The 20,151-nt window shown below is 39.2% G+C and overlaps 2 protein-coding genes across 4 annotated transcripts; one reads left to right on the top strand and one right to left on the bottom strand.

The window, feature by feature from the left end:
* Positions 1-743: 743 nt before the first annotated feature.
* Positions 744-4,423, bottom strand: mgst3a (microsomal glutathione S-transferase 3a). The gene is made up of 6 exons (XM_080439132.1): positions 4,335-4,423; positions 3,483-3,609; positions 2,935-3,008; positions 2,000-2,057; positions 1,800-1,872; positions 744-1,632 (listed from the first exon to the last, which is right to left on the bottom strand). The coding sequence occupies exons 2-6, from the start codon at positions 3,597-3,599 to the stop codon at positions 1,460-1,462; spliced, it is 495 nt and encodes a 164-aa protein (XP_080295258.1). The 5' UTR covers positions 3,600-3,609; positions 4,335-4,423; the 3' UTR covers positions 744-1,459.
* Positions 4,424-8,055: 3,632 nt separating this feature from the next.
* LOC308094244 (uncharacterized protein) lies at positions 8,056-19,644 on the top strand. Of its 3 annotated transcripts, none has more exons than XR_013933932.1 (10): positions 8,056-8,382; positions 8,681-8,807; positions 9,825-9,991; positions 11,691-11,839; positions 12,855-13,008; positions 13,739-13,832; positions 14,675-14,750; positions 15,604-15,683; positions 17,363-18,453; positions 18,519-19,644. XR_013933932.1 is itself a non-coding variant. In XM_080440772.1 (9 exons), the coding sequence occupies exons 1-9, from the start codon at positions 8,298-8,300 to the stop codon at positions 18,384-18,386; spliced, it is 1,956 nt and encodes a 651-aa protein (XP_080296898.1). In that variant the 5' UTR covers positions 8,056-8,297; the 3' UTR covers positions 18,387-19,644. The 3 variants fall into 3 exon arrangements, 1 of the variants encoding a protein (XP_080296898.1); XR_013933933.1 differs by having other exon boundaries at positions 17,363-18,948; positions 18,987-19,644; XM_080440772.1 differs by having other exon boundaries at positions 17,363-19,644.
* Positions 19,645-20,151: the final 507 nt, after the last annotated feature.

The following is a 20,151-nucleotide window of genomic DNA, read 5'->3' as shown; positions in this document are numbered from 1 at the left end:
CTTCTGGTGGTTGATATACATTTTAGATCTACTTATATTCATTTGGATGTTATACTTGAGTGGAATGTAGATGAGAATATTGCTATGCTAAAAATGTAAATTAGATATATCTGCTTATTCTTAAATGTAAAAACAATGTGGAAGTTGAATACTTTTTTTAATAATATACTTAGTTCATGTTCATAAACTAAAAACAGCATCAGAGTACTTTCAAATATAGTGCGATCATAATAAGATTGATGTTACCTACATCTATATTAACTAGAGTATGTTGCCTTCTGCATATGTGCTGGAAGCTCTATTCTACTGCTGGTTTTACCTGGTGTTACTGTCAGTTTTACCTACAGTCAAGTGCCAACAGTGATTTATGATATGCAGTTGAAAAGTGGACTGAAGTGAATGTTTTATGGACCTGTTCTTTTTTCTATAATAAAACATTTTGAAACATGTATGTAAACCCTACGGTTTGTGCTCATACAGAGGGTACTTCATATGAGCCGCCTTAACAGTGTTTGCTTAGGTGACATGGCATTAGTGCATTTGAGGTCAATGGAACAACAGGCTTATAAATCAATTTGTCTTGGCAAGCACTGTATAGTGCGTTTGAAAAAATTACAGAGACTAATAGGTAAACCACGCCCTTTACAAATACAATAAACGAAATGTTGCCTGCTTAAGCAAACAGCTCCACCTACACGTATGTAACTAAAAAAATATGTAAGAAAAAGAATCACAACCCCAGATTATTTAGAAGAAATAGAATTTAATTCTCTGCTGTATCATTGTATTCTGTGGAGTAACTTGGCTGTAATGTGTCATAGTTGAGGGAGGGTTGCACATTTCTCCATAGCAGTATATCATCATATAAAAATAACCATATACACATGAAGATTCTACTAAACAAGAGTAGGTCGTGAATTTATTTTCCCAACACCCTAAGTGCTTTCTCTTATTTGCAGAGGCGTCCTTCGTTTAAAGCAACTCTTACAAAAATATGCTTTAAAAACTAAAAACTAAACAAAACAAAAACACCCGTTTGAGTGTTGAGGGGCCTCAATAGTTAGGTACTGTTTGGTCCTTCCCCCACATACCTCGGTGCACATATCACGTTGAAATGGAGACAAACGTTGCTGGACTTTCAGGAGGACAGGAGGATCAGTCTTTCTCTGCAAATCAGTATGAGGGATGGTCAAAAATAATTCTGCAATCGTGAAATCTGTGGATAGTCAAAAGTACCATTTTGTTACAGTGGTATGATGGAAACATGTGCAAGCCACTGGAAGGTGGTTGAATTAAGAGATATTCAACAAAGAGCTTCTGGGTAATCAAAATTCCGTCGCTACCAACGAGACCACTCCAACCCATGCCCCAGAAAAGATGTAAGGGATGGACAGCAGAGAGAATGAGGGAGACAACATAACATAAGGTGTCCATATTACGACCACCAAGGAGGAGAACCTCACAGGCCAGGTGCTACAGGTGCTACAAGTAGTGGCTGTCTAGCAGGAAACTTGCTAGTGCTAAAGGAACGTGGGCACCATCCCAGCAGGTGACGGCCAAAATTGAGGGTTGTCAGCATCAATCCAAGCATGGCAATGTTTCCAAACGCCCCCCGCATCCTTTTCTTGGGATCTGATTGGGACAGGTAAAACATCATCATTTCTTATTACACACAAATAATGACAATCACTCAATGACTTTGCTCTGAAAGCATACACAGTTTTCAAAAGTTTTAAATGCATCTCAATAGTGCCTGGTGCATTTTGTGAAGCACCACGGCCAAAAATAAAATGTCTTACCTCCTGTGGAATATCCATGTGCATAGACCTCCCTTGATACAATCCACACGACCCCGAGACCACTAGCAAGACGCTGTTACAAACACACACACACAAATGCCACAATAGCATGTCAAAAGAAAACACTTTCTAATGTCACTGTCATATTCTTTCACTTTACAAGTTTTTGACATGAAATGAAATGCAAGGACTGAACTCACAGGACAATGCAGGCCGCCCACAGCCAGGCAGAAAAGGAAGGCAGGGTATATCTCCAGACTATCAAGAGAAGATAACAGCAGATGAACTTTGAACTTGTCTGACAGCAGTAGCATACAATACATCTCTAAGTGAATCTGACCGCACCTTTGCTGGCGCAGCCCCAAGACTGTGGAACGGCATTCCGCTCCCTATCATCACCATTGAATCCTTAAACCACTTAAACCCTCTATACTTAGTGAACTAATACTTAGTTAATTGTTTCCCAACCTGGTGTCCCGGCCCCAGGTTTGGCACCCCCTTTGAGGGGGCGATCACAAGGGGTGAATATTTTGCATGTTGCACAAAATAATAACTTGCTTTTGTCCACTGTCTGCCTATATGTTCTCAAACTTTAACTAACTTTTGAGCTAACTCCCACATATAACATCAATGTGAAGTACAGTGTTAACATTGTTTAATGCCGTAATCTGAAGACTCGCCTGTTCAGACTCCACCTTAGCCCGTAGCACTTGTCCTAGCCTCGACGACCTTGCAGGCTTATGCAAAGGCTAAAATGTAATTTAGATAGCATGATATGTCGACAGATGCCAGGTCATTTGTAGACCTGGCATCCTATAGTGTGTATAGTTTCAATGTACAGATTATTGGTGTTTGTTTTTTATATTAAACTGACTGTTTAGACTGATAATAGGTTATTGGTTTACCTATGATCCTAGATTATTATTCTATGCATTTCATGTATAACCTTGTGTTTTCCTTGCTTACTGTAAATCACTCTGTAAGCGTCAATTGTAAAACTCACAATGCGTAGTGAGCATGTATATCAGCAATTTTGCCGATCTACATCATCTCTATGGTTTTTGTATTTATGATTTTACCTATACCTCCTGTCTGTACAGCACTTTGGTCAACAAGAGTTGTTTCAGTTACTTACGTATTTTGGTGAGACCGCTGGATGCAGTTAAAGATGTTTCCTGTGTCTGGGTCTTCGCTGTACATCTGAGGCAGCTGTCACACAAAGGACAATAACGACAAAAGGCTGTAGATTAGTTTACCATATTAAATGTTATGGGTGGCTGTTTTTTCTTCTATTCAAACAAAAAGGAAAACCACAGCCCCCAAAAGTTGTTTGACAACTTTCACAACTTTTTCTCATTTTTTTTAATTCAAATTATGTAGATTAGCTATTTTTTGCAACAAAAAAAAACATTTACGGGCTTAGTAAGCAGACCATTTAGGACCAAGTTACTATATCCTACATCATGTGAGGTTTAGGACAGTTGCATTGTCTTTGTAAAAGGGAATATTTTAATGATGAAACGTGACTCAGCATAAACCAAAGCTTTAGCTTGTGTCAGTGAGCTTTAAGAGCTTATATAAATTCTTTGTGTAACAAGGCCCGAGAAAGAAGAGATGATGATGACTAATTCATTCCATTCTTTATCGTCCAAGTCCAACCCCAAATCACTTGACTTGACTCACATTGACTTTGTACTTCTTCCGGGCCTTTCCCACTTTCATTGCCAAGTGCCCAACCATGACCATACTGGCTACGCCTGTTATCACCACAAATCCATACTCCTTGGAGAGCACCACCATTCTGACACACCTGGAACAAGAACATGGCACAACTGTAGTTGTAAAAAAAAATAGGCTATATATTTGGAAAATGTTTTTAAGTAAAGTAAAGTATACATGATTAGAACATGCTTAAACATTCGACAATTAAAGGTCTAATATTTCTACAATTGCTACAAATTGCTACAAAACCTGTATATCCAGTCATTTTGGGGCAGAAACAAGAAGTTGAAGGATAACATTAAGTCTGATAATGATGTTCCCATCATGTATACTTTTACATTACTTAAAACCATTTTTCAAATATTTTATTCTTTAACATTTTGGACAAAATAGCCAATTTTACATCGAGGTGCCCATGATGTCCATAGTGCCCACCTATCCTGTATCCTATGAAAAAATTAACTTTATTATTTTTCAGAATTAAAAATAATTAAAATAATACTATATTAGGCTATATAGTCAATATTATATAGTCAATATTATATTATTTTTCTATTTTCTTGAAATTTCCTCTTTATCTTGTGTGAAATAAAAAAAATGCATGGTCACGATCACACATTTAAACGTAGCCTATTACTTTTACACAGTAGCAAAACTACAAAGCGTTAGAAGACAAACAATGCACCAAAAAGCTTGGCCCGTGTCAGTCTAGAATTAGTAGAATACCAGTAAATTGACACATCATAGCCTACATGTGGTACATTTGCAGAGAAATGCAAGCAACATATATTTTATTTCAATTATGAGACTTACCTGTTTTAGTGAACAATGCTAAACGAAAGTAATCGACTTTCCACTGTCCTCAACTGACCGCCTGCTTACGTGCGTTGCGTATATTGTAATGTAAACAGTCAGAGGGCGTGGCCAATGTGGGCTGTGTTGCCAGATTTTGTGAAAGAAATAAGTAACCAGGTCTATGAAAACAGCCCAAAAGAAACATGAACACTTCACTTAAAGGGGAAATCCACCCATTTTCAATATTTAACTATGTCATTAATATAGCATAAAGGAGTTGTGTGGAAATAAGAAAAAATTTAAAAAAAAATTAACATTGCAAAAAAATGTAACATTGCAAAAAAATTAACATTGCAAATTACACTGTGATGACTCATCATGGTGTAATTTGCAATGTTAAACCCAGAATCAATCCTCCAGTTCAAGACAACACAGAAAGGGGGGAACGTTTTTCTTATTTCCACACAACTCCTTTATGCTATATTAATGACATAGTTAAATATTGAAAAGGGGTGGATTTCCCCTTTAATTCACACACCATCGAGTATTTGAAAATAGACGATCTACAAGCTCACAACGCTTCTTATCACAACGCATTGTGAGCTTGTAGATCTGCTATTTAAAAACAAAATGCTTGAAAAAAAAATGGACCAATTTGGAATGAAAAAACTAACATTTTTAACGACATTTTTATGACATGTCAGTGGACAAATACATATTAATGTGGGGTCCTTGACATGAAAATGTTTGAGAACCACTGGTTTAAACAACATTAGGAAACAAGCCCAAATAAGCAAACCACACATTAAAAATAAGCCCCAAAAAACGAAGCAACTTTACAGAAATACAAGCCCAGAGTTGCTTATAATAAGCAGACATGGCAACACTGAATGTGGGCTGTATGTTACTACAACGACGTGACTGGGACTACATTGCTTTGCAGATTGCATATCCGGTTTAGAGTGGATACGGAAGCTGTCATTGCAAGTGTATGCATGTGTGCGTTGAAATTACAGGATACAGTAGGCGGGCTTCAGGCAGGATATGGGCTACGAGCAGTTATAAATAATGGTACTGCGGAAAGCGTTTGCCGAGAACAGCTCTAGCTTGTAGAGCTGTTCTTTTTTTTCACCAGCGACACCCTCGTACGATGGAGTATTAGTTCTCCACTGACTGACCTTCACTGACCTTGTACTAACTGGCCTACTACCTAAAGTGCATAGAAACTTTAAAGCTTGACTTCACTGTTGATTGATGGAAGCCTTGGGGGAAAATAGACTATCATTCCAGTTGACAGTTGACACTGCATTTATTTTTTGAATTATGTTTCGTGTTTCATAGGACTATACTGTAACATTGTAATATAATAATAATTGTATTTCTCTTTAGTTTTAAATGCATTTGATTGATTGATGTATTGATTGAATACTTTTTTAACAAGATTGTTTGTTAACAACAGTATGGTAGTACAGTCAAAAAAGCTATGCTAAAAGGATAACACAAAAAGCCCCAGGGGGCTTATTTCCATTGTGGTCCATTGTAGGCCTACTCAATTCATCAACAAGACATGGATATTACAAACATTATTCAGTTGACACTTGACTGCAGCATATTTATTTATTTATTTGATTTATTGTCTTTAACATTCTGCTTTGCATTTCCTATACTGTGACATGGTGTGAAGATTTAGAGTGTATGCGTTGTGATCTAGCTTTTGCCCTCATTTAGACCCAGTTTGTTTAACAGCTATTCAGTCACCAGAAAATTTATGATATGCCCAGCAAAATATGAGGCTACTCATTATTTCACAATGGCTCATTTCACAATCATTATGATTGGATTGTTTGGACAGCATGCAACTGATTTTAATTACTGCTGGGTAGCTTGACCTATAATACTACATTATAATTTATTAGATAATAGCTTGACCTATAATACTACATCATAATTTATTAGATAATGTATTAACAATCCAAATCTGCAAAGTACAGTAACTAGCTGTTAGATAATTACTGTGGAGACAAAGTACAGCATTTGCCTCTGCAGTTGAGATTTATTTACAGATCAAAAAAATTAACTGACCGACTTCAAACGGTGCCTGGCGTCGAGCCATCAGGATGAGCGGTTGTCTAATCCCTCCGATCCAACCGATATGCCCATATATAGGCATATCCAGTTGTCCTGAACTGCCAATCCAACATGCCCATATATGGGCATATACTGATGACATCAGGGATATCCACATATGGGCATAAAAGGAACACAGGCGGGTACAACAGGTACTCGTGCATTCCCATCTTGCATTGTTTCCGACCTGGCTAATCCGACCGATATACCCATATATAGGCATAGCCTACATGGAGATCCGGTTGTCCAGAATCGCTGATCGGACCGATATGCCCATATATGGTGGTGCTGGTGCTGATGGGAATTATGACGACAACATGGATCTATATGGGCATAAAAGGGACACAGACAAACAGATGGATACCATACAATGGATACTTTGACAACGGGTACAATGGGGGTGGGGCATCAAGCTGTTTATTTGTATTTATATATTTAAAAAAATATTTTCAATAAATAAATATCTCATGGTGCCCCCTTTTTAGGGGCCTCGAATGGATTGGAAAGCTGTTTATTTCTATTTAAATATATTAAAAATATATAATTAAAAAAATCTCATGGTGCCCCATGCCTGTGTGGTGCCCCAGGCGGCCGCCGAACCTTGCCTACAGCAAAGCACGCCCCTGGGGGCATGCATTCACAACTTGCATTGTTCCCAACTTGCATCATTCCCGAGTAGGCCGGTCATGGTGCCCCATTCAGTCAATTACAATGGGCCCGGAGCTGAGCTGTCCATGGTGCTGAAATGACAATGTATAGCCACTTGACATTACAGAGGAGTGCACATTTTTGTCTCATCTAGGACACTCCAATGGGTCGATGTCAAACAGCTTGAACAATGCATATAGAATAGAAGTAAACTGACAATTATTTCACAGATAATTCCAGGTGGAAACACATTTTCGATTAAAGATCCCATATTGTCAAAATGCTATCCACAGCAATCCGAGACCCATATACATCTCCTAGTTTTTCCACAATAACAATTCCACATTTCTCTAAATACTGGTTTTAGTCACTAGTGCCCTCTATCTCCCTACATGGGAATCACAGTCGTTATAATGACCACAGCTACCATGAAGTGTTGCAAAAATATTATTAGCTATTATTCGTTTTCTTCCCGTCATTATTCTCAGGTGTTGATGTGATTGATCGTGGAGGAATGTCAACTATCCCGCCTTTAATATTGCTGCTCTAAAGTTTGGCCAAAACATTTTGTTGTTTTTTGTTTGTTTGTTGTTGTGTGTGTCTGTGTGTGTGTTTTTTTTTTTTTTTTTTACAATTTGTGCAAGTTTGCTCACGGTCAACGTCTTGCTTTCGCTGTGGACATTTAAATCATTTTACAGTTAATCTCTTGCAAATCCCCAGTTGTTTGTAAACGCAAAGAAATCCAAGAAATTCTGTTTATTCCCCATTTTGTTAGTTTTTTTGTACAGTTACAGTAGCTATACGCCGCACCCCTGCTATGAGGAAGTGGGACGGACTTCCAACGATTTGGGCATGAGTTTCTCTCTCTCTATCTAACAAACACGCGCACGCGCACACGTACACACACACACACACACACACACACACACACACACACACACACACACACACACACACACACACACACACACACACACACACGCACGCAGTGCCACGCATATTACACTGCATCATTTCCCGTAACTTTCACGGAGTTAGTGGAACGACAATCCGGCGTGGATTGGATTCAGAAGGATTTCAGCACAGCAGCAATTGCCCGATATAGGCTATTCATTATATTATTACAGTATATTGACGCTGTAAATAATATAGCCTATTCGTTTTTTAGCTCTCTCGCGTCGATGAATCCATAATAAAGTTTCAGACATGTTCTGTCTTACTCTTCGTGGAGGGATGACATGTATCCTTCATTTTATGTTCATTCAACTTGGGATCATGATGTCTATTTCTGGTAAGCAATTCAATTCAATTCAAAGGAGCTTTATTGGCATGAGAAAACATACGTTTACATTGCCAAAGCAAGTGTTCAAATATAATAAAAAATAGTTTAAGAAAATGGAGAAAGTATGTACAGTTGGAGGGGCACAGCATTGTGTCAAACAGAGCTATGTCACATGATTACGTCGTTATATACTGTCATGTTATAAATATGTAAGCAGTGGTCATTAGGTCACTGAGACTGTTAATGAATCTATTAGGCTGTCAGTTTATGATGGTTTTCCTTTCTGACTGATGTTCCTTTCATTTAGGAGCTGAAAGTGAAACGGGACGAGATTTTCTCTGTTACAACGACTATTACAACATGTCTTGTCAGTTTAGACCTTCCAGTGACCACCCAAACTGTTCAGAATACATTCTGGACATGACCGACGAAGAGTGAGTATCAACATATTTGAATTGCTACAAACAGAAAGAGACAGTCTATATTTGAATAATTGCTTCCAAGAGTTTGATTGCAATCAACCCCCCCCCCCCCCCTCCCCGAATGTTTCTTCTCTTGTACATATTTTTCATTTTTCATACCAGTAACCTGTAAGCTGATTGTATGACGTTCTGTAAAGTAGTGTGTATATCTGTCTGTCTCTTATATGTCATCATGATTTGTGTGCATGGGGATCTCATTTTAAACAAGCTTAGTGCTTTATGAGTCTTCCAGTTTAGCAGACCTTGTATTGTGAATTTGTACTTCCATGTACTGTTGTTCTCATGTCTTACTAAATAAAGTACATCAAGATTGATTGATTGATTGATTGAATAGGCCTACTTTCAGTTTGCAAAAACAGCACCGAGGTACAGTTTGAGTTTCATACAAGGAAACTTAAAGGATTAAAACCCAAGAAAGCACTATGGCTTGTTTCCATTGGGGTCCTGACTCCTGTGTATTCAATTCATCGAAACATTTAAAGACAAACATTAAGTATACATGCAAAAACATCATATCAACGAGTAATTTAAAAAGAAAAATATGTACAGTAAACAGTTGGGGGGTGCATTGGGGGCATTTCTGGAGACAAGCTTGGACTTTTTACAGGGGCAAGTTCCGAATTGCAGCCACCTGTAAGTGCTATTTTAGAGCGGTTTTGAAGGAGAGCAAGGATTCACACTTTTTTTATGACTATAGGGCATTCCATAGTTTTGGTAGCATAGCAGTAGAACGGATTTAACCCCTTGTTTGAGCTGAATCTGGGTTGAACATGATTTGTGGAGCTCTTTTTTTGAAGTTTGACAGGTAGGCTACATGGGTGTCTTTGTGGTGTAGTGGTGTAGTGTGTCTTGTAGACCAGGCCCATTGCAAGTTGCTGTACTCTGTCATCTACCCCGAGCCATAGCACCCTTGCATAATGAGCATGTTATTATTGTTGAACGCTGCTAATCTGCTTGTGTCACCCACAGCGGAAAGTCAATTTCGGAAAGTTGCAATTTCCAGTCTGAAGAGGGTCCAGTTTCTGAGTGCAAATGCTCTTTTGAAATGATCCTTGTTATATGTAGCGAGCACAATGCAACACTCCTGAGAGGTGCCCAACAGCTGGACTTCATAGTTGTGGACATCAACAAGACCTGTGAGTTGAACGTCACACTTCACAGTCTATGTAAAAACCCTCCCTACATTTACATAAAGATAAACTCACAATGATAAGAGAACTGTGTAAGCAGTGTTGTCAAGTAGTCCCAACTGACAGAGGAGGGACGCAGCGTATAGGGGACATGTTCTTGTTCATAGTTTGTATAATGCAATGTATAATGCAAACAATGAACAAGACGTTCATTTGCAGAGCAAATAAGCATTGCTCACTTTAATGTCAATTTAAAGCCTTTAAAGGGTGTAAGTGATATGCTTTTCTTTTAATAAATAAATTAACACTTTGTTAAAAGTTAAAGCTCTATATTCTAATAGTCATTTCTAGTATAGAATGTTTGTTCAGTAATAGTGGTCTCCCCATCTCTCCAACTCTTTAGTAAAAATACTACATTTCAAGGGTGGGATGCCAATTTTATCCAGTCAGAAGAGATAACTCCTCAAAGATCATTTATCAACTTCAATTTTAAAATACCTTTATTGGAAGGGTAAGCCACTTGAGATGAATCATCTCGTTTTCAAGGGGGTCCTGAACACAAATGTACTGAAAATACAATAGGCAATACAACACAAACATCCAGACAAACGCAGACAAAAGCTCTCTCAGTACAATCCACTTCCACACACCCTTAATCACCCCAAAATGGCAAAGTACATACAGAAACATACCCATGCAAAGCTCGTCTGCATACTAATAAAATATGCAAAAGTATATACAAATACATACATGCACATTGGAGAATTCATTTCTATAATTATGTTAAGTACAATCCACAAGAATTATTAGAAGCAAGAGCAGGGTGATGGAAGCTAAGTAAAGAGCCTTAACCAGGCCATAGCTCTCCGTTGAAAAAGTTGCTTAAGGCCACCATTAATCCAAGGTAAATGTCTGCCTATAACTTTAACAGTAATTTATAGTGTTCCAGTTCCTATTTTGTCTGCCATTTTCGTTTTTGTTTCGTCACTTCCCATTTCATGTGGTGAACTTGTTGAATATGAGTTCTCTCTACTGATTGCATAATAGGCTCTCTGCGTAACTGTATCCACATGTCAGAAGATGGCATACCTGTTTCGTGTTCCAGTTAATTTCCCCATAGCTTCGTTTGACTGACTCAGCAGCAGATGTGAACGTGTCATGTTTTTCCTGTTCAAATCTGCCCCCAACTACAGTTATGCACAGAGCCGACTTGAAAATGTATTTTCTGTTTACTAAAGAACGGGAGAGATGGGGAGACCCCTGTTACTCAACAAACACTCTATATAGCAATGATTGCTATAGGAATATAGAGCTGTTGAACCCCTATTTGAACAAATATGTCCCGAGTTGGTGTCAGCTAGTCCGCACTTCAACAAAAGAATATCACATACACATTCCTTTAAGTTATAACCCTGCTTAAACAGGCTATCTACAAGCTCACAAAGTGTCGCGATGCCACGCGTTAATGACATGCCCAAAATAGGAACGCCAGGTTTAAAGTGGTAAAGTATTGGCTTCTCATTTTGAGAGACTTGACGTATTACGTTAATATACAATACATACATATACAGTACTATACTACCAAATATGTAAGAATCTTCACAGGTGAATTATGTTTCAGATGACATTTCCAACTAAAAGAGAGAAAATAAACATCTTTATTTCAGCTTACACTCAATCTTGTACTTGTTTCCATTCTCCACAGTAAAGCCCAAACCCCCAACTATCACCTCAGTGAAAATCACAGAGATTGGGAACATTGAGATCACATGGGATAAAAACTACAAAGACTGGTCCTCCTCCGTCGAAGAAGATATAACTGCTTTGGTGATCTATCGCAAGAAAGGAGGCAAGGTATTAGTCAACATCACACAAACCTTCCAGACTTCCACTAACTCAGCGAGTTAGTCCCAACCTGTGGGCCAGGGACCAACTGGTGGTGGGCCGTGAGGACGTTGCAAATAATTGGCAAAACACTAAGATTTTAAAGATATAGTTTTCATTGTGATAAAGATAAATAGCAACTTAAAGTATACTAGTACTGTGTTAGTTGCATTGATCCAAGCCGGAGCACGATCGTTTGATTGATCATTAAAATAAACATGCTCTGAAAATGCACGCGGCCCACCCATGTGACCACTTGTTAAGTGGTCAGATAGGTGGGCCCTAACACAAAAAAAAGGCATGGGTTTCCGAGGCTAGATGGGCCCTGATCCAGAAAAAGGTTGGGAATCAATGCATTAAAGGTTTAATGACATTCACTTTTACACCACATTCAAAGTCTTTGTCCTGGTCCTTCAAAAGTGTACAAAAAGTTTTAAGTGAAAATTCCATTCCAGTGATCAATGGCAGGTGTTTTTCTCTCACATTTCTAAAGCCTTTTCAACTGCAATGAAAAAAGAAATCTTTGCCTGCGGGTGTCGCTGGTGAGGGATTTTGCCTGTCAATCATCGCCTCTGCTCCGCCCCCCCAATGGAAAGGATAGGGGAGGGGAGGGGCGAGGAGGAGAGTGGGCGGGATTAATCGACTGTGACCTCACTGTCGAAGGGCTCAGATTACTTTTCAGCCTAATTATTCAGAAAACCCCAGACCACAGAAAATCCACTGAATGTTCTAAGTTCAGTTTTTTTGGGTGTAATTGAGGTCATAAAACCCCAAATAAAACATTGAAAATAAAAAAAGTGAAAATGAATGTCATGATACCTTTAACTCATAGCCTGCCTAGTGGCTACTGATTGTTTAATATACAGTAATATTAATTTGTGATATTTGTAATATTTAGTAACAGTGATCACCTAAGAGACCTGCTTTCTTGATTTTGGATACAGAGAAAAACTAATCTTGCAATACTACCATTTGTGTGTATTAGATCTCTACAAATGTGACGGTCAACAGTTCAACATCTTTGGAAATTCTTGGAAAACTCCTGGAGCCAAATACAGAATACGTTGTCAGAGTCCTGAGCTACCTGTCCTGGGGCGGACGGTACAGTGACAGCAGTGACGAGCGGAGCTTCACAACTCGTAAGTACCTGTCACTGCAGTCTGTAGGCCTGCAGCTATTCATTATTTATGCAGTGATTAGTCTATCAATTGCTTTTTCTATTAATCGCATCATCGAGAATGAGAAGCATCATTTTATGTATTTTTGAATGCTTATATATCAACGAATCGCAGTAAAAAAAAATATATATATATTTTATAATTGACTAAATTGATTATTTTTATTAACCACTTAAGCCCTATTTTATACTTTGTCATACGAGGTAAAATAAAAATAAAAATATTTGCTTGACTAACTGTTGCACCCCTAGCAGTCTGTTTCAGTGGTAAATGGAATACATTTATAGAGCCTTTACTGCCTTACTAAGCCACTGTCGCTCCCAAAAATGTATTAGTGCATTTATATTAATTTATTTTCTAATTGGTCAACTGTGCACACTTCTTTAATTCTGAACTTCACCCCACTTACGTAAAATAGCTTGAACAATTCTCCCGCCATCCATTAGTAAAGTTTGAGACAACACAGGAAATAATTTTGTACACACCACCAGAGTATAATATAACTGACTTTATAGATGAAGAACATTGCGTTTTGACCCATCATGACCAGGATGTGGGAACATACCGTAGTTGTACAATGAGCTGAATCTGGTGGCTTGTTAAGCCATTTCCTGTCATTGTCTATAGTAGCCTGTTTTCAAATAAAGCAGTTGGTCATGATTTTGACATTGTGTTCTTCTGTATTTCACAGCTCCTTCATTTCGCAACCTCCTGGTGGTGCTCATTGTCATCCTTTGTGTTGTTGTGGTTATTGTGAACAGCATTTTTTTGTGCTGTTATGCTAGGTAAGTCATTCTGTCAATATTGATTGTTTTATAGTGGGTAGACAGACAGACATAATCCTTATACTGTCACTGTTAACACTGTTAGCACTTATAGGTGTGTTACCCTAATGTGTGTGTGTGTGTGTGTGTGTGTGTGTGTGTGTGTGTGTGTGTGTGTGTGTGTGTGTGTGTGTGTGTGTGTGTGTGTGTGTGTGTGTGTGTGTGTGTGTGTGTGTGTGTGTGTGTGTGTGTGTGTGTGTGTGTGATGTTTTAGTACTGCTAACCTGGGCTAGGGCTGTCACGATCATGCCATTTTACTTGACGATTAATGTCATACAAACAATTGTGATTAAGAATTTAATTGTGTTTTTGACAATGGAACATATGAATACAAATTACATTTCTGTTTGCCTTTTAGGTTTTGTAAACAAAAATTGCACAGTGACAGGACAGATATGACAAATTACTGAAATGACATTTCATATGACATTTCATAATTTTATACTTTCTTTTTAGATAGCGGAAATATCCGATCTACACGCTCACAATGCGCTGTGAGCTTGAAGATCGTTGTGAGCTTGTAGATCGTCTATTTCCATTGTTTGAAAATGTATGAACATTGTTCACCATTATGATGATTATGCAAAAATAATTCAAATTAGTTGATTATCTAATAATTGTGATAGGCCTAACCTGGGCCAGCGTATTGCTAACCTTCACAAGTTGCTTCAGCTACTGGTGATGAGATGAGATTAATGAGATGGTGGAAAGATGGACGTTCCATTTTAATCCTGTGATTATTTCTGTAATTTCATTTGTGCAATTTCTGTCTTGTGATGGATTTATTGCTCCACTGATTGCAGGCTCAAAGAAATGTATTGGGACAACATTCCCAAATGTCAGTCCAAATTGTTGACCATGGGTCCAGCAGAGCACAAGGTGAGTCTTTATGTGTGCCGTCTAGATTGGAGCTAATTATGAAAAGAAATTCAGCAAGAAAATACATCTATGAGGCCTACACAATGAGCAAACTCACAATAAGAATAAAATAGGCCTACATGCTAAGCGTGACAAATTATAAGCCTTAAAACCAGGGAAAGCATCCGTGTATTTTTTTATTTTAGCTACAGTATACAGCAACATACGTTTTTCAGAAAACTCTTAGGATTTAGAAGAGTGGTTTAGAACAGTAGTTCTCAGAAATAGCAGATATACAAGTTCACAGCTGTGCTGCGAGCATGTACATCTGCTATTTTTGAAAATATACATATGAACAAATATCTGAAAGGTTTTAATTTTCTTATACAAATCTTCTGTTCTGGCGGTCCCTGGTACAAAACATTTTCAGATGGGGGTCCGCGGCCAAATATATATATCAATTTGGGGGTCCTTGGCACGAAAACGTTTGAGAACTACTGATTTAGAAGGCATTTGTTGAATCGGCCTCGGGTCTTAATGGGTTAAGAAGAAAATAGTTAAATTTTGAGTGAATTCTGAAGCTTAGTCAAGTAACACTAATTTTGTGAGTACTTTTGTCAGTACTTCATTATCAAACACACGTTAACATTAACATTATTAACATCATACTTTATGCGGAGCTATAAAGTATGATGTTAAGACTACTCATTATATTAACATATTATATTGTTCTGTGTGAACTTTCTTGTTCTTGACTCATGGCCCATGATATGATTGTATGATGTGAAGTACTTTAAATAATAATTTACAATAATGTAAATAATGATGACATTCTTTTAATTAATATTTGTTTTTATGCTCCACCTTAATACAGTTACTAAAGCCTCCGCAACCCATCTTGTCCTCTGTCTATCTTGACTCCCCGGTAAAGGATCCAGATGAAGGCAAACGCTGGTTAGTACGGTTTAAAAAGTGTATCAGATAGACAGCAAGTTATGTGACTTAACCACTTAAACCCTCTAAACCAGGGGTCGGCACGTAAGTTTGGCGTCAGGCCAAACATTTTCAAATTTTCAAAGACATTAGATGGTGGGCCAGAACACAATCAATGGCTAATTTAGGACCTGGAACTTGCAACAAACAACCTTATATACAATAATTATCACTGCCTGTGGTCCCAAGAACGACACAGCTTGTTCTCTCACTGGTAGATTTATTGCACTCTTACTGGCAAACAATCCAACGTAAAACTGTATAAATAAAGCATATACACGTACATAAATAATGGAACATTAAAGCATAAACAACATGAATGTAATGAAAGCATAACTGAAACACAAACACACCTCGCTGACTGCACATGAACCAAAGGGAATGAGTGGGAATCCATGGCCGACAACAGCAACGCACAACTGGAACAAAATACATCAATCAACATAAAGAAGACACATAGTAACGTAAATATTCACATTTAGAAAGCAAACACAAGTACCTTGTTCCGTCCTGCACACGCTCAAACAAGACGCTCCTTAGTGAGCGGATAGTGTAACACGCTTGTGGGTCTCCATGAAACCACACCTTATAAAGCGTTCCGGCTCGATCAACGCAATTAGACCTTCCGGTACAACAAATACATGGGAAACCCAAGTTCAGGGCAATCAATTATTTACAATAGAGAATCAAAAATATAACAAATTACAACCTATTATGGCAGCCACAATAATAATAACTATATTGTTATAAAAGTTACTAGATAAAGATGTGGTATAACAATAGAAAAGCATGCGGAATCAAATGTTAAGGTGCACAAATAATTATGTAATCCTTTTTGTGCAGGCATCATCCTTGAATGTTACTTGGAAGATATTTAGTTCATTTTATCTGGAGAGAGTCATACTCCTTTTCGAACAAGAGCTCTTTCATGGTTCAAGGTCTCTTAACGGAGAGAAACAATGTAGCATTTAAGGCATGTGAAACACAGCTTTGGTTTGTTTTTTTAAACGTGAGAGAAGTTTTTCACCCAAAAGTCTCAAGAGGAAAGTTGACAGTGAAAACATAACATTCAAAGAATGGAAATAGAACTATTTGTTCATCATACCTGATTTCATCAATTCAAAGCTATTGCTGTCCATATCCTATACCTGGGCTGTCAGTCAGCTATTGTAAATTATTTTCAAAATAATTTGTCGGGCCAGATATTATCGCTGGCGGGCCAGTTCTGCCCCACAGGCCGCCTGTTGCCTACCACTGCGCTAAATTAATTGACTGGACTGGACATGAGTTGGCTCTATACTTGGACCGCTTTTTTCCCCTCTTCTCCAAGTGAGCTTGTAGATAAGCTATTTTTGGCTAATGTTCCCCACAGAATATGGATGCTGGGGTTCAAGTGGTTAAGGATTAATTGTATCAGTGTGACTATATGACATGTGATTAACCACTTAAACCTATACCTCGTTATATGTCAAATAGCGAAAATAGCCGATCTACAGGCTCACAAGCCATCGTAAAGCTCGGCTATGTTTGCTTGTTGTGGGCTTGTAGATTGGCTATTTTGGCCGAATGTTCACCTACTGTATTATGACATGCCCAGATCAGGGATGCTTAGGGTTCATGTGTCATTTCATTCCATTCAGGTCTGGACTCTCGTTAACGGACATCAGTGATGGGAACTACGGGGAGAGCTGTGGAAACACCACAGATTCGTCCTTGAGTTATGCCAAAACTTTCTCTGAGAATTTCAACATCATTGCTGATGTCCAGGCAGCCCTGCGCCAAGCCCTCCCCAACCTCACCCTGCCATCATCAATGACAGACAGTGCTATGACTTCACCAAACGATGACGGCGGTCTGGTCTTCGTCGGCTACGCACATAACGACTTGAGCCCGACGTCTGGCTCATTGAGTTACGACAACAAGTCCTACGCCATTCTCCTTCCCAGCTGTCAAAATGAGTTGATCTGCGGCAGCGATGAGATGCAGATGCAACCAGAAATATCTTGTGGTCCCGTCTGCCAGCTTAGGGAAGGGGACATTTCAATCAACACCTGTCCTGATCCAAAGACACTAGTTGGTCTGATTACCAGGCAACAGGGCCTCAATTTACAGCTGGGTCCAACGTCTCCCATGCAAACCGATTTTTCATATCAGCCATGCGATGTATATTCTGGGAGTATTTCACAACCAGAACGTGGCAGTTTGACCTCGAGCTCAAGTGACAGCGATGCGTCCGTGTCTTCTAATGTCTCTCCGAGTGCGGAGTCTGGCTACGAGAGCTTCAGTGAGGCAGTCAGAGGTGGAAGTCACACACCGCCTGAGAAAACAACAGGCATGAACGGTGAAGAGACTCAGGTGCGCGGTGGCCGTCTCCTGAGCTTTCCACCAGTTGACATGGACTATCAAGCCTGTCCGAGTCCCGTGACACGACCTGATATGTTGTTTGGAGGACAGACTAGTGCTGCTGACCCAGGTGACCTTTTGGACAGAGTTTCAAAGGAACTCCACAGTGTGTTCCCTCATACATCACTGGGGTCAGTGCCTCCAAATGTCACTGCCAACGCCCAGCGTGTACAAGGGCTTCCTGAACTTGCAATGCCCCGTGATCTGCCCACTGACCGGTGGAAGTCGATGGTCACTGACAATTGTTATCACAGCGTTTAACTTCACAGGGAATCGTTTCAATCGTTCTATTTTGCGAGGCAAACAGGTGCTCACCGGAGACGTAATAGTCAAAAAAAAGTTTAAATAGTAAAAGGTGCTCCTGGATCAGACGGGATAAAACATCAGATAAAGAATTGGGAGATCTGGGCACTCAAAGTTCAAATATGGAACAGCCTTTATTTAATACAACGGCAACATGTTTCGACCTGAAGCGGCATTCATCAGGGCTAAATGCATTCTATTGCGATTTGCAATGTGTGCAGTGTTGCAATAGAGAGGAGTTAAGCAATAGAGAGGTTCTCTCAAGTTCTCCCACACAACTACCCTTCTCCGTTCTCTACACTGGCTCCCCGTAGCGGCTCGCATCCAGTTTAAAACCCTGGTGCTATAGCCTATAGGGCAGTGAAAGGAACAGCTCCTTCTTACCTCCGGGCTATGGTCGATGCTTACACCCCTGCCCGACCACTTCGGTCTGCCACCTCGGGCGACTGATTGCCTCGTCGCTCAAGGGTCCTTCTGGCCGATCTACACGGTCTCGACTTTTTTCTGTTCTGGCCCCACAGTGGTGGAATGAACTCCCCACTGATGTCAGAACAGCAGAGTCACTGCCCATCAAAAAAAAATCTCACCTGCCCTAAATGTAATTCCTGGGGACGCTACTGCAATACACTTATTTGTTTTAGCTCTTGCTCATTTGATTTTGCTATTTGTCTCATCTGTTTAAGAAAGTAGGTAGCTGATATATTGCACTTTTACCTTAAGCACTAGGTATACTCTTGGTTGCCTGTTTTAGCAGAAAATGCACTTAAGACTTCTGATGATTAGTAGTTTCGTTCCCTACCTATGTTGAATGCACTTATTGTAAGTCGCTTTGGATAAAAGCGTCTGCTAAATGACTGTAGTGTAATGTAATATAATGAAAGTTGGATGAAAATGGATCCAATTACTGATGTTATGTGCACATTCTTTATAATCTGTTGATGTAGAGAAGACATTTTTGCTGGTTCTTTTCATCTTTTTAAGTATTTTCTCAAAATGTTACTTTGAACATTTTAGCTATTTTCTTGGTTATAACACATTTAACCCAAACTAAACCAATGTGTCAAATTTGCTATAGAGGTGCAGGGGCGTCGTTACAACTTTTCACCACTAGATGTCACAATGAACTCGCAAAACATCTGAATGCCCAACCTGAAAGACAGATGTGAGGATTGAGACAGCAATGCTGAATGTAATGTGAATAAATGTATTGGGTTTATTTATGCCTCCGTTACACAGCATTACTTCATTTCACAGCGTTTCGTGTCAATGAGCATCCAGTATTCTCTCTCTCTCTCTCTCTCTCTCTCTCTCTCTCTCTCTCTCTCTCTCTCTCTCTCTCTCTCTCTCTCTCTCTCTCTCACTCTCTCTCTGTCTCTCTCTCTCACGGATTGCCAGTAGCACATCTGTCCACCTCCTCCATCTCACCGTGTCTGAATCAGCACTTCAACACCTACACAGAGAACCAGGAATAGATTCCCCACGGCAGGCACTCATACAGAGAGTAGTGGAATGAAAAACAACGTTACACTGAACACCTCCCAGTCCCATCCCATCCCACAATAACAACAGAATTCTACGCTGGTTGTAGTGGGACAGTTACAGCTCATTAGAGTTGGCCTATTTCTTGGGTTACCATTATGATCAAAGACTGTATAGTTAATGGAACCAGGAAGACACTGCAAAATCCCGAGTAGCCTATCATTGTAAAGGATAGTAGAGTGTT

This window comes from Gymnoscopelus braueri (genome assembly GCF_963280865.1).
Source record: "Gymnoscopelus braueri genome assembly, chromosome: 10".
NCBI lineage: Eukaryota > Metazoa > Chordata > Actinopteri > Myctophiformes > Myctophidae > Gymnoscopelus > Gymnoscopelus braueri.
The sequence above is the reverse complement of the archived record's forward strand: the minus strand, read 5'-3'. Positions and strand labels throughout refer to the sequence as shown.